Genomic DNA, 14,912 nt, shown 5'->3' with positions numbered 1-14,912 from the left:
TTTGGAATGTTCTTGTTAGTCTTTTACCTGCTTATTCTGGGAGAGTAAAACGGTTATTGGTTCATAAGTCTGAATTTCGACACTTGTAAATGTAATGATGTTCACAACTAAACGACTACGTCGGTTGCGAGAGGTCACTGTTGTTCTCCACGTCCATTGGGGAACGCTGAGCCGGTGATTTCAGGTCATTTCCATGACACCCTCTTTACCCAGAAACCTCCGCGCCCCAGAACTCGCCCTATGTTGCAGGCAATACCAGGCGCGCGGAGAGCCCGGAAGTGGTGCGGCCAAGGCGCGCATGCGGTCCATGGACAAAAGACTCCGGAGGATCGGCGGCAGATAGGAACGGGGAGCCGGGCGCGGGATCTATCAGCACCGAGGCCCGGCCTGAGGACACACGGTGACCCGCCACCTGGGGACGGTGCGGCCATGGGTAACACACCGGAGAGTTAGTTTCGATCCGCAGAGCGCGTTTGGAAGCGCAAACATGGATTCTCTGCCCCCTAGTCTGGTGAGTAGACACAGGGAACTGCGGATGCGGCTTCTCAAAAAAAGGACACAAAGCGCTGGAGTAACGCAGCCGGTCAGAAAAAAAGGGTCCCGACTCAAAAGATTCCCGCACGTTAACACGACCCTACACACACGAGGGACAGTTTTTGTACATTTGCACCAAGCCAATTAACCTACAGACCTGTACGTTTTTGGTGTGTGGGAAACCCTCAGTCGGGGTCGAACCCGAGTCTCCGGCGCTAAATGCGGTGTAAGGTAGCAACTCTACCGCTGGAAGGCAGTGGCTCTACCGCTGCGCCACCGGGATTTGATATAATAAATATAATACAAAAGGAAGCGCAGATGCAAGTTTATTCCAAAGATCGACGCAACTCAGTGGGTCGGGGAGCATGTTTCGGGTTGGGGCCCTTCTCCGGACTGATTCTGGTGGGGGGACGGTGTCGGTCCTTCCCCCTCTCCCTCCGGTCAGTGAAAGTGCTGGCGGCAATGGACGCATGCGCATTGATTGCGCCAGGATGGATAGACCTGTTTCTGGCTCGCGGGGGGTTGTGGGTTAAAGGGCGGCCATGGATAACACACAAGCGCTTTGCTGCTGAACCGTCGATCGTGTTTGGAAACACAAGCATAGGTCACTGCCCACCAAGGAGTCTGATCAGTTCCGGGGTTACGTCCGTGCCAGGGTGGTGTTGGAGAGGGACTACGCGCTGTCCACGGGCGCCCTGGAGGATTTCCGGGACCGCTGGGCACCGCGGGGGATTGGATGTATCCTGGATGGGGATTGTAATATAATTGTATAATAGTTTCAATAGGTATATTTGTTTGTATAATATTCTGGTGGTGGGTTCTGTTTTGGTTTTATTGTATTGTATATATTATTTTAATATTTGAATAAATATTTTTGATTAAAAAAAAAATTTTTTTTAAAAAGGAGTCTGATCAGTAGATGCAAGAAACTGCGGGTGCTGGTTTGTAAATATATTCACAGAATGTTATCGTAGCGCATCAGATCAGAAGAAGGGCCCTGAATCAAAGAATCACCTATCCATGTTCCCGAGAGATGCTGCCTGACCCACTGAATTATTTCAGCACTTGGCCGGTTTACTTTCAGCCTCGCTGTCACGGTTTCATGTCACAGCTTACCATGGAGACTAAAATGACCTCGTCTGAAACAGAGATCTTTGCCTGTTAATTTAGTGTAAACCTTTTTTTACAGGATAGAACAAGCAGAGGATTAATGGTCGGGTATCTCAAACTCCTTCAGTTAACCAGCTCCTGAAGGTGTGGGAGGGATTCACTGCGCTGACGAGGCACCATAAATTCCACAGCATGGAGAGATTATTCACCAGCTCTGAGAGTGAGCTGGGATCCACTCAATCTTCCCGGCAGCAAGATCACGCTGTGGAGAAACCATTTCCCTGTCCCGATTGTGGGAAGAGGTTCACTCAAGCAAGCAACCTGAAGAGACACCAACAGCATGTTCACGCTGGAGAGAAACCATTTGCCTGTCCCGATTGTGGGAAGGGATTCTCTCAGGTCTACAGCCTGAAGACACACCAGAGAATTCACACAGGGGAGAAGCCATTCAACTGCTCTGCGTGTGGGAAGCGATTTACTGCATTATCTACGCTACAGTCACACCAGAGAATTCACACTGGGGAGAAGCCATTCACTTGCTCTGAATGTGGGAATAGATTCACTCAATCAAACGCCCTGAAGAAACACCAACTGCACGTTCACGCTAAGGTGAAACGAATTCCCTGTCCCGATTGTGGAAAGGGATTCTCACAGGCCTGCAACCTTAAGAGACACCAACAGCAATTTCACGCTGAAGAGAAACTATTTCACTGTCCCAATTGTGGGAAGGGATTCTCTCAGGCCTGCAACCTGAAGAGACACCAGAGAATTCACACAGGGGAGAACCCATTCACCTGCTCTGAGTGTGGGAAGGAATTTATGCAGAAATCTCTGCTACGGTCACACCAGCGGATTCATGCAGGAGAGAGACCGTTCACCTGCTCTGAGTGTGGGAAGCAACTTTTTGACGCATTAGCGCTGCAGAGACACCAGCAGAAGCATGGCGGGAAGAGGCCGTTCACCTGCTCTGAGTGTGGGCAGCGATTTATGCAATCATCTCACCTCCAGTTACACCAGCGGATTCATACTGGAGAGAGGCCGTTCACCTGCCCTGAGTGTGGGAAGGGATTTATGCAGTCATCTAGCTTACAGTTGCACCATCGGATTCATACTGGGGAGAGGCCGTTCGCCTGCTCTGAGTGTGGGAAGGGATTTATGCAGTCATCTAGCCTACTGTCACACCAGCGGATTCACACTGGGGAGAGGCCGTTCACCTGCTCTGAGTGTGGGAGGGCATTTATGCAGCTATCTCACCTACAGACACACCAGCATATTCACGCTGGGGAGAAGCCGTTCACTTGTTCTGTGTGTGGCAAGGGGTTTGGTAAATTATATGGGCTACAAATACATCAACGAATTCACACTGGGGAGAGACCGTTCATTTGTTCTGTGTGTGGGAAGGGGTATGCTAACTTAGCTGCATTACAGAGACATCAGAAAATTCACACTGAGTAGAGGCCATTCACCTGTTATGTTTGTGGGAACAGTTTCACTCCGTCTTCCAACCGAGTAACCCATGAGTGAGTGTACACTGGGGGGAGGGGAGTGGTGGAGTTTAACCATCACAGTTGCTGAATCCGTTTGCTGTTTAACTAAGCTCGGTTCACAGTTGCTGAATCTGGTTGCAAGTCTACAAGTGTCCGCTGGTGTTGGAGTCTGCTGCTCATCACATTTACGACTGAATACCGTTCACTGGGGGGTTTGAGTTTGGTGGAGTTTGACTGAGAAGTCACTCGGTCATGTGCGTTACTGGCTCACCAGAGAATTCGCACCGGGGAGGGGCCGCTCATCTGCTCTTAGCGTAAGAAGAGATTCACACAACTTGCTCAGCTGAAGAATCAACAGCGAATTCATGCTGTGTGGAAAACATTTGCCTGACCCACCAGATAATTCACATTAGGGAGAGGGCATTCACCTGTTTAGTGTGTGGGGAGGGTTTCACTGAGGTAATGGCACACCAGCTCGTTCACACTCAGTGAAGGTTTAAATAAGATTTTGGTTTGTTGTTTAACGTCTCTTGCGACAAGTCCACAAGCGACTGCATTTTTGTGACTCTGGTTAGTCCTGATGTTCATCACAACCAGGGCTGATTTGGGGTTTGTTCTTATGTTTTTAGCACTTCATACAACCGGGCTTGTAGGAGCCATTTTTGTTTACGCTACCGGTTTTAGTATATTGTATTATGTTTGGACACTTGGGGTTGTCGTGAGATGAATACATATATGGGCATAATGGACTGGGAGGAGCCAGAATTAGGAGTATATCTGGATATGCAGAAACGGGTTGGGCTGACGCAGGGAGTGTGGTGAGATGTAGTTCTCAACAAACCTACGACAAGAGAAAAGTTTGGAGAGATACAGATCTGTTTGTATTACTACTTCAATAAATGCCGAATTAAACTGAAACGTCTAAGGTCTCTGTTGGGGCTCTTCGTCAAGTTCGCTCACTCCTATTCTGTGAAGTGAGGCAGTCGGAAAGGACTTTATTGGGAAAGGACTGAAGTTGCCATTACAGGGCTAGACTTTAATATCTTGGATATGTGACAAATAAAGTTTTGTTGTAAAATCTCTGTGACTCTCTCTGCATACAATATACCTAGGTAGGCCTTTTGGCGCATCTGGTCACTACCAGTCTTTCTCTGTTGACTTCTTTGGAATGTTCTTGTTAGTCTCTTACCTGTTTATTATGGGAGGGTAAAATGGTTATTGGTTCATTAGTCTGAATTTTGAACTTGTAAGTGTAATGATGTTCACAACTAAACGACCACATTGGTTGCAAGAGGTCACTGTTGTTCTCCACATACAAGGACAAAGTAGCTGCTGTCCATTGGGGAACTCCATTGATGCCACCTCCTTCTTTAGTCATCTGGGTAAGTGGGAACGTATAGATTCCTACCACTAGGTGTGTTTTATTGCATACTCCAAACTACTTGAAGTCCTGTGGCAAGGGGAACACAGGTATAGTGGTGACATTTACACTTCCCTTGGCCGTCTTTGACCTGGCAGGTCCTGTTATCACAGAATGACATCAAGCACTTTATGTTGGTTAGGTTCTTGACATTTACGCATCCCTCCCTTACTTTGACATACATAATCAAATTTGCACAGTCCAATAACAGGTAATATTTTATGATGGCCGTCCTTCAACAATAATGAAAAGTGAGGATGCCTCAAGAGTCCAATAAAGCCCTTCAGTTGGGTGACGATCCATTTTCCAAATCCTTCTGGGTTATCATTGCATTGGAGTACGTCTCTGTCCCCAAGACAGATGATCACCAGGTGCACTTACATTGTAAGTTAAGATGGCCCGTCTATTCTGATGAGAGATTTCAGCACGTAGTCTCCTGGTATTATGGACTCGTCCCCGTGTTTAACTGGTAGTGGTTTCTGTGTCTCTTGTACCTGGGAATGCAGGACTGATAAAGCATGCTGTGCATAGATAATTAATTCATCGCTGAGGGTGTGTAGATCAAAATAAGTTCCACACACTTAGTCGCATCCAAGGAGGAACAGAGACCATGGGCATTATTCTGGCCAGTGTTAGCTTAGTAGCTCTGTGTAGGGTCACCCCTCATTTCAAAGAGGGCCAAGGGAAGGACCTTAACCCAACTCTGCTCTGTTTCCTCCGTTAGTTAAGCCAGTTGAATGTTTTGGGCTCCATTTGCCCTCTCGACCACTTGGCGGAGACAAGGGGTGGCAGTAATTTCGTGTACACTGCCACGTCGGGGATCCACTGCCTTCAGAAATTAACCAAGCCCAGAAAAAAACCCTCATCTGTTTAGGGGTGGTCGGGCTGGTGTGGTCCCCAAAGGGTTTTCCACAGCGCCCCCTCGGTTGGATTTAGGAGAGTGGACGTTAGAGGGAACACATCTCCCGTGGCTGCTTTGCACATGGTTAACGTTGATCTTATACGTTTTACAAATCCAAGTGAGTCTTTAACGCGGTTCGTTTGCTCGTGTGTCAGACGATGTTCTGCCATCGCTTTGCCACAGCCAGTGCCACATCTGTGCCTCTGCGGAGATCGTCCGCAGTGCATGCCTCTCCACCGCAAGTCAGTAGGTGGCCCATTGTCTGTACCTCTTCACAGTTGCATTTGTCAAGCAGCCCCACTTCTTCAGGCTGAGTCCACAACGCCCCACTCCAGTGCAGAGGCAGTTTAGGGCTTTCCAGGTATTAGGTTTTGGGTTTTCCAGGTATTAGGTTTAGGGCTTTCCAGGTCTGGGCCTTTTTAGGGATTATCATCATTTCCTGCGGTTTCCACGGGGTGTGTACACATATTACTGCCTGCACCCCATTCTGTCCGGCTAATGGATTTGGCATTGCTCTCAGTAGCATTATCGTTTGACATGTTGTCGACCTCCCCGTGTCAACTGACCTCAGTCAGGCGAACGACGACAAACAGAGACAGCAGAAGCAGCTTCATAACTTCTGCTGCCTCAAACGCAAGAAGAAGAAGAAGTCTTTTTACTTTTCTGCTGGTTCTCAGCCTCGCGTTTCCTTTGCGCTATTTCTTTCACTCTCTCACTGATGGATTCATTTCATGCTCCTCCTTCCTCTTCTCCCTCAGCCCTTTCCCCTCCTTTCCGTCCTCCTTTTCAGTTTCCCAGTCGCTATTGGTATCACCTTCTGGGGGTGCCCTTTCCTGTGGGATTGCCATAGCCCCCCGATGGGATCTTAATGGGGCAGTTCCTGCTCTTAGGGACAGGTGGCCAGAGGCATATGGGGGAGGTGGCCTACACCATTCCCGACTTTCCCGATTTTGTTCCTCATAAACAGGGTCGCCATGCCAGACAAGGGATCCCTGGGGGTTATTTCATTTAGGTTTCCGTTTTTACATTACCAATTGCTTATAATTCTGTTGGCCAACTGCATTTTTTTTTTTGGCCTCATCATTCCATTGGCACTCCGCCGGCAATACATCCCAACCTTTCAATTTGCCTTCCCTCATACGTAACTCTATCCCTCTACCACTTGCATTGTCCATCCATCTTGTATGCCGAAACTCATCCCACATCTTTTGCACGTCATCTTTCCATTCCTTAATTGTTTTCTTCCATTTCTTGCCTACCTCTCTTTCCCATAGCAGCTGCTCCGACTGCCTACTGACTTAAGTCAGCCTAATATCACCTTAAGAATATATCACAGGTTAAAGGACTTATGGCTCAGCAGGATTTGGAAAAACTTGTCCATGCATTTATCTTGGCTACCAAAATGCTGTCTTTACAGGTCTCCCTAAAAAATCGACTAGACAGCTGCAGCTGATTCAGAACATTGCTGCTCGAGTCCTCACTAAGACCAAGAAAGTGGATCACATCACTCCAGTTCTGAGGTCTTTACACTGGCTTCCAATCTGTGAAAGAATTGATTTCAAAATACTATTGTTGGTTTATAAAGCACTGAATGGTTTAGGGTCAAAATACATTTCTGATCTGCTGCATTATGAACCATCCAGACATCTCAGGTCACCTGGGACAGATCTGCTTTCTGTCCCTAGAGTCAGAACTAAACATGCTGAAGCAGCATGTAGGAGCCATTTATGCTTAATTCAGTTATTGTCATTGTGTTATGGCTATGTTTTAATATTTCTAGTTTATGTCTTTTTTTGCCTGCTTGTGGGTGTGACTTAATGCGTAATTGGGAGTGTCTAGATGGGAGGAGGCTAGTGTGTGTCGACAGAGGTTGTGGTTCAGTTTAGACTCGGAGGATGGTGAGCATACAGTTCTTTACCATGCGCTCGGACCGGTTATATTTGTAAGAACCATACAGTAATAGCTGCAAGAATTTCTAGATATTGTTTGAAGAAGAAACAGTTAATAAAGTACGGAAACTGATTAATTACTCTATGATTTGTGCTACTTTAATGTAACCAATTAATGAAGAAAAGGAGTTTGGAAGATTCGTTTTGTCATATCAGGGTGCGACGTGTGCGACGTTGGATGCTTTCAAGAGAGAGCTGGATAGAGCTCTTAAGGATAGCGGAGTGAGGGGGTATGGGGAGAAGGCAGGAACGGGGTACTGATTGAGAGTGATCAGCCATGATCGCATTGAATGGTGGTGCTGGCTCGAAGGGCTGAATGGCCTACTCCTGCACCTATTGTCTATTGTCTATTGTAAGCTATAACTACATTTCATCCCCGAGAAATAATGGCTATCGAAGTGGGATTTCGAGATGGTATAGAAACTGCCATTACACAGCGTTTAGTTTTTATGCACCACATATATGGAACAATCTCCCAAAAAACTGCAGATCCGCTGCAACTCTCAGTTTAAAAAAAAATCCAGGCTGAAGACTTTTCTGTTTGACGCTGCCTTTTATTAAATCAAATAATTATTCATTTCTTACACCACACTGCAACTTTTATTTTTGTATTTTATCTTATTCTATTTTAGCTTCCTGCTCTTTAATGTTTTATGTAAAGCACTTTAAATTGCCTTGTTGCTGGAATGTGCTATATAAATAAACTTGCCTTGCCTTGATGGTTTCTACATTCCATGCTCCCCCACCGGCCATGCTTCGTCTCCTAGTGTCTTGGTCAACAAAGCTGATAACTGTCTGTTATCTGTAGGTTTTCCCCAGACTAAGTAACACATGTACTGTACTGGAGCTGCACCATCACTCCTATCCAGGGCTTGTCCCATTTTCAGCCCTTTTTATTACTTCTAATTTTCCACATACCCCACTTTCTTCTCCGGGAAACTAGTTTACCATTGTCTACACTGACCAATTCACAAAACATTTCTACAGACCCCAACCTCCCTGAGACTGATTGCACAATTTAAACTCTCCAATTCATAAAACTCTTAAGAGCTCTCGCAAGTCCACAAGCGACTGCATTTTTGTGACTGGTTAATCCTGATGTTCACCAAACCTAAGACTAATTTGGGCTACATTTAGGGTTTGTTCTTATGTTGTTAGCACTTTATATAAACGGGTTGGACTTTAATATCTTGGATATGTAACAAGTAAAGTAAAACCTCTGTGACTCTCTCGGCATACAATATACCAAGGTAAGCCTTTTGGCGCATCTGGTCACTGCCAGTCTTTCTCCTCTGTTGACTTCTTTGGAATGTTCTTGTTAGTCTTTTACCTATTTATTCCAGGCGGGTCAAGTCTACTTTATTTGTCACATAAGTATACAAGATGTGCAGTGAAATGAAAGTGGCAACGCCTGCGGATTGTGCTAAAACTACAAAACAGAATAGAATTTTTTTTAACATATAAATTTATACAGTAAATTAGTCCCTGGTGATATCAGAGTTAACAGTCCTGATGGCCTGTGGGAAGAAACTCCGTCTCATCCTCTCTGTTTTCACAGCGTGACAGCGGAGGCGTTTACCTGACCGTAGCAGCTGGAACAGTCCGTTGCTGGGGTGGTAGGGGGTCCCCTATAATGTTGCTGGCTCTGGATCTGCACCTCCTGATGCATAGCTCAAATTGGTAAAACAGTTATTGGTTCACAAGTCTGAATTTCGACACTTGTAGATGTAACGATGTTCACAACTAAACGACCACGTCGGATGCGAGAGGTCACTGTTGCAAGGGTAGAGTGACTGCTGTCCATTGGGGAATGCTGAGCCGGTGATTTCAGGTCATGTCCATGGCGCCGTGTTTACCCAGAAATCTCCGCGCCCCAGAACTCGCCCTATGTTGCAGGCGATACCAAATGCGCAGGCGGGGAGAGCCCCGGAAGTGGTGCGGCCAAGGCGCGCATGTGGTCCGTGGACAAAGACTCCGGAGGATCGGCGGCAGGTAGGAGCGGGGAGCCGGGCGCGGGCTCAGTCAGCACCGAGGCCCGGCCTGAGGAGCGGCCCCCGGAATATTTAAAAAAACAATAATACTGCAAAGACAAAACCAATGCCCCCGAGATAGTCTGGTCAGGAGACACAGGGAACTGCAGATGCGGCTTCACAAAAGAAAGGCCACAAAGCGCTGGAGTAACGCAGACGGTCAGACAAAAAAGGGTCCCGACTAGAAAGATCCCCGCACGTTAACACGACCCTACACACACGAGGGACAATATTTGTACATTTGCACCAAGCCAATTAACCTGCGAACCTGTACGTTTTTGATGTGATACGTGGGAAGAAACCCCCAGTCGGGGTCGAACCCGAGTCTCCGGCGCTGAATGTGGTGTAAGGTAGCAACTCTACCCGTGGAAGACAGTAGCTCTACCGCTGCGCCACCGGGATTTGACATAATAAATATAATACAAAGGAAGCGTAATGCAACTTTATTCCAAAAATCGACGCAACTCAGTGGGTCGGGGAGCATGTTACGGGTTGGGGCCCTTCTCCGGACTGATTCTGATGGGAGGACGGTGCCGGTCCTTCCCCCTCTTCCTCCGGTCAGTGAAGGTGCTAGCGGCAGTCGGCGCATGCGCATCGATTGCACCGTGACGGATAGACCTGTTTCTGGCTCGCGGAGGGTTGTGGGTAAAAAGGGCGGCCATGGATAACACACCAGCGCTTTGCTTCCGAACCGCTGAGCGTGTTTGGAAACACAAGCATGGGCCCCTGCCCACCAAGGAGTCCGATCAGTGTCCTGGTTGGGTTGTTCCTGGGCCTGGCCAAGCAGGCCATCCGCGACTCAATAGACAATAGACAATAGGTGCAGGAGTAGGCCATTCAGCCCTTCGAGCCAGCACCGCCATTCAATGCGATCATGGCTGATCACTCTCAATCAGTACCCCGTTCCTGCCTTCTCCCCATACCCCCTCACTCCGCTATCCTTAAGAGCTCTATCCAGCTCTCTCTTGAAAGCATCCAACGAACTGGCCTCCACTGCCTTCTGAGGCAGAGAATTCCACACCTTCACCACCCTCTGACTGAAAAAGTTCTTCCTCATCTCCGTTCTAAATGGCCTACCCCTTATTCTTAAACTGTGGCCCCTTGTTCTGGACTCCCCCAACATTGGGAACATGTTATCTGCCTCTAATGTGTCCAATCCCCTAATTATCTTATATGTTTCAATAAGATCCCCCCTCATCCTTCTAAATTCCAGTGTATACAAGCCCAATCGCTCCAGCCTTTCAACATACGACAGTCCCGCCATTCCGGGAATTAACCTAGTGAACCTACGCTGCACGCCCTCCATAGCAAGAATATCCTTCCTCAAATTTGACGACCGAAACTGCACACAGTACTCCAGGTGCGGTCTCACCAGGGCCCGGTACAACTGTAGAAGGACCTCTTTGCTCCTATACTCACGGCGCCATGCGGAAGAGGGCTCTGCCCGAGCCAGCTGCCTTATCCCTTTTCCGGGGTTACATCCGCGCCCGGGTGGTGTTGGAGAGGGACTATGCGCTGTCCACGGGCACCCTGGAGGATTTCTGGGACCGCTGGGCACCGCGGGGGATTGGATGTATCCAGGATGGGGATTGTAATATAATTGTATAATAGTTTCTTTTGGTATATTTGTTTGTATAGTATTCTGGTGGTAGGTTATGTTTTGTCTTATTGTATTGTAAATACTGTTTTAAAATAATTTAGTATAATTTTTGATAATAAAAAAAAAAGGAGTCTGAGTAGGGAGATGCCAGAAACTACGGGTGCTGGTTTACAAAAATATTCACATGGTGTTATAGTAATGCATTCGATCAGAAGAAGGGCCTTGAATCAAAGAATCACCTATCCACGTTTCTGAGAGATGCTGCCTGACCCAATGAATTATTTCAGCACTTGGCCGGTTTACTTTAAGCCTCGCTGTCACGGTTTGATGTCACAGCTCATCATGGAGACTGAAATTACCTCGTCTGAAACACTGATCTTTGCCTGTTAATTTAGTGTTAATCTTTTTTTACAGGATAGAACAGGCAGAGGATTGATGCTCGGGAATCTCAAACTCCTTCAGTTAACCAGCACCTGAGCGCATGGGAGGGATTCACTGTGTCAGTCGAGCTGACGAGGCACCATAAATTCCGCAGCATGGAGACATTATTCACTAGCCCTGAGAGTGAGCTGATATTCACTCAATCTTCCCAGCAGCAAGACTACGCTGTGGAGAAACCATTTGCCTGTCCTGATTGTGGGAAGGGATTCACTCAACCAAGCAACCTGAAGAGACACCAAAAGCAAATACACGCTGAGGAGAAACCAATTCCCTGTCCAGATTGTGGGAAGGGATTCTCTCAAGCCTGCAACCTGAAGAGACACCAACAGCAAGTTCACGCTGAAGAGAAACCATTTCCCTGTCCCGATTGTGGGAAGGGATTCTCTCAGGCCTGCAATCTGAAGAGACACCAGAGAATTCACACAGGGGAGAAACCATTCACCTGTTCTGTGTGTGGGAAGGGATTTACTGCATCATCTGGGCTACAGACACACCAGCAGATTCACACTGGGGAGAGGCCGTTCACCTGTTCTGAGTGTGGGAAGGGATTTGTTCAATTGGCAAACCTTAGGACACACTATCAAATTCACACTGGTGAGAGACCGTTCATCTGCTCTGAGTGTGGCAAGGGATTTACACAATTATGTGGGCTCCAGCAACACCAGCGGATTCACATCAGGGATAGGCCATTCACCTGCTCGATGTGTGGGAAGGGATTTATGCAATCATCTCACCTACAGTCACACCAGCGAATACACATGGGAGAGAGGCCATTCACATGCTCTGTGTGTGGGAAGGGATTTACTGATTTCTCTGGACTACAGAGGCACCAGCAGATTCACTGCGGGGAGAAGCCTTTCATCTGCTCTGAGTGTGGCAAAGGATTCACTGATTCTTCTGGCTTGCTGACCCACCGGCGAATTCACACTGGGGAGAGGCCGTTCACTTGTTCCGTGTGTGGGATGGGATTTGTACAGTTATCTCAGCTACAGACACACCAGCCTATTCACACCGGGGAGAGGCCATTCACTTGTTCTGTGTGTGGGAAGGGATTTATACATTCATATCGGCTACGGTCACACCAGCGACTTCACACTGGAGAGAGGCCGTTTGCCTGTTCTGAGTGTGGGAAGGGATTCACTGGTTTGAACTACCTGAAAAAGCATGTGCGAGTTCACACCACGGAGAGACCGTTCCCTTGTTCTGTATGCGGGAAAGTATTCATAGATACATCTCGGCTGCAATTACACCAGCGAACACACACTGGGGAGAGGCTGTTCACTTGTTCTGTGTGTGGGAAGGGGTTCAATGGGTCGAACTGCCTGAAAAGACATGAGCGAGTTCACACCGGGGAGAGACCGTTCACTTGTTTTGTGTGTGAGAAGGCATTTATGGATGCATCTCAGCTAAAATCACACCTGCGGACTCACACGGGAGAGAAGCCGTTCACTTGTTCTGTGTGTGACAAGGGGTTTGGTAAATTACATGGGCTACAAGTACACCAGCGAATTCACACTGGGGAGAGGCCGTTCACTTGTTCTGTGTGTGGGAAGGGATTTACTAACTTAGCTGCATTACAGAGACACCAGAGAATTCACACTGGAGAGAGGCCGTACACCTGCTCTGAGTGTGGGAAGGGATTCATTCAGTCTTCCCACCTGAAGACCCACCAGCGAGTTCACGCTGCGGGGAAACCATTTGCCGCTCCCAACTGTCATGATGATGACCTAGTGACCAACCAGGAAATTCACACTGAGTAGAAGCTGTTTACCTGTTCTGTGTTTGGGAACGGATTCACTCAGTCTCCTAACCTGATGACGAATGTGTGAGTTCACACTGGGAGGGGAGTTTAAAATAAGCTGTCTGTTCTGTGTTTAACCGTCACAGTTGCTGAATCCTGTTTCAAGTCCACAAGTGTCTGCTGCTGTTGGACTCTAGTTACTGCTCATCACATCTAGGACTGAATCCTGGTCACTGGGCACAGTTGGGGTTCATTCCACTGAAGATAGTTTGCATTTATTTTATTGTTTATTGCCATGTGTACTGAGGTACAGTGAAAAGGATTTGTTGCGTGCGGTGGAGCCGATGTGGGGGCTGGGGCGGGGCACTGAAAAACAATGGAAGACCCAGTGTGTGTGAACAGTCGGTGGGGGGGGGGGGGGGTTTTGAGGGAGAGAACAAAGGAGAACCCGTTGTGAGGGAACAGTCATTGGGGGGGGGGGGGGGTGGAGAACAAAGGAGGACCCGTTGTGACGGAAGTCATTATGGGGGGGGGAGAAGAGAACAACTGAGGACCCTTGGGTTTGAAAGCAATGTATTTTACTTTGACTTGTCATGTGACAAATAAACATTCATTCAATGGAAAGATAATACATGATTATAATTGATATTCCCATTGCTATATCTGAGTTGGGATTTAATATTCTGGGTTTGTGATAAATTAGTTCTGTTGTAAACCCGGTGTCACAAGTCCTTGTTCCTGTCTGCAACACACTCCTTCGATGAACCAGGAGGTCCACATTCTTCTGAGTTCATGAGTTACAGGAGCAGGTCAGTCAGGCCAGAGAATTCTCTTTGGGGAGAGGGCATTCACCTGTTTAGTGTGCGGGAATGATTTCACTTGTTTATCTAAGGTATTGGCACACCAGCTCGATCACGCTTGGGAGAAAGTTTAATAGGGAGTCTAAGAAGATAACTGCAGATGCTGGTACAAATCGAAGGTATTTATTCACAAAATGCTGGAGTAACTCAGCAGGTCAGGCAGCATCTCGGGAGAGAAGGAATGGGTGACGTTTCTGGGGTCGACACCCTTCTTCAGACTGATGTCAGGGGGGCGAGACAAAGGAAGGATATACGTGGAGACAGGAAAATAGAGGGAGATCTGGGAAGGAGGAGGGGACGGGAGGGACAGAGGAACTACCTAAAATTGGAGAAGTCGATGTTCATACCACTGGGCTGCAAACTGCCCAGGCAAAATACGAGGTGCTGTTCCTCCAATTTCCGGTAGGCCTCACTATGGCACTGGAGGAGGCCCATGACAGAAAGGTCAGACTGGGAATGGGAGGGGGAGTTGAAGTGTTCGGCCACCGGGAAATCAGTTTGGTTAATGCGGACCGAGCGATTTTGGTTCGGTGTTTAACATCTCCCGCAAGTGCACAAGTGACTAGTTTTCTGACTATGTGGTTAAACTTGATGTTCATCACAACCAGGGCTAAACCCTGCTCATTGGGAGCATTTGGGGGTTGTTCTTATGTTGTTAGTACTTCCTATAACTGGGCTGTAGTTTCATATCTTGGATATGTGACAAATAAAGGAGTTCTGTTGTAAAAACTCTGCTCTCTCTGCCAAGGTAGGCCATTCGGCGTATCTTTCTCCTCTTGACTTATGAATGTTCTTGTTAGTCCTTTACCTGTTTATTCTGGGAGGGTAAAACGGTTATT

General features: G+C 47.5%; 1 protein-coding gene across 1 annotated transcript; it reads left to right on the top strand.

The window, feature by feature from the left end:
- Nucleotides 1-338: 338 nt before the first annotated feature.
- On the top strand, nucleotides 339-13,596 carry LOC144601433 (uncharacterized). Its single transcript, XM_078413545.1, has 5 exons — nucleotides 339-511; nucleotides 1,724-3,098; nucleotides 4,383-4,513; nucleotides 9,262-9,422; nucleotides 11,451-13,596. The coding sequence occupies exons 2-5, from the start codon at nucleotides 1,837-1,839 to the stop codon at nucleotides 13,230-13,232; spliced, it is 3,336 nt and encodes a 1,111-aa protein (XP_078269671.1). The 5' UTR covers nucleotides 339-511; nucleotides 1,724-1,836; the 3' UTR covers nucleotides 13,233-13,596.
- The last annotated feature ends 1,316 nt before the right edge of the window (nucleotides 13,597-14,912 follow it).

This window comes from Rhinoraja longicauda, chromosome 16 (genome assembly GCF_053455715.1).
Source record: "Rhinoraja longicauda isolate Sanriku21f chromosome 16, sRhiLon1.1, whole genome shotgun sequence".
In the NCBI taxonomy this organism is placed as follows: Eukaryota; Metazoa; Chordata; class Chondrichthyes; order Rajiformes; family Arhynchobatidae; genus Rhinoraja; species Rhinoraja longicauda.
This window is presented reverse-complemented; position numbering and strand designations above follow the sequence as displayed.

Bases quoted from the DNA above. Each gene is read 5' to 3' on its own strand.
- LOC144601433 (XM_078413545.1), top strand. From the start codon at position 1,837: ATGGAGAGATTATTCACCAGCTCTGAGAGTGAGCTGGGATCCACTCAA. The intron at 3,099-4,382 runs GAGGCCATTCAC...TGAACTTGTAAG, and splicing joins CAGAAAATTCACACTGAGTA to TGTAATGATGTTCACAACTA. The intron at 9,423-11,450 runs GTCAGCACCGAG...TTTACAGGATAG, and splicing joins GGGAGCCGGGCGCGGGCTCA to AACAGGCAGAGGATTGATGC.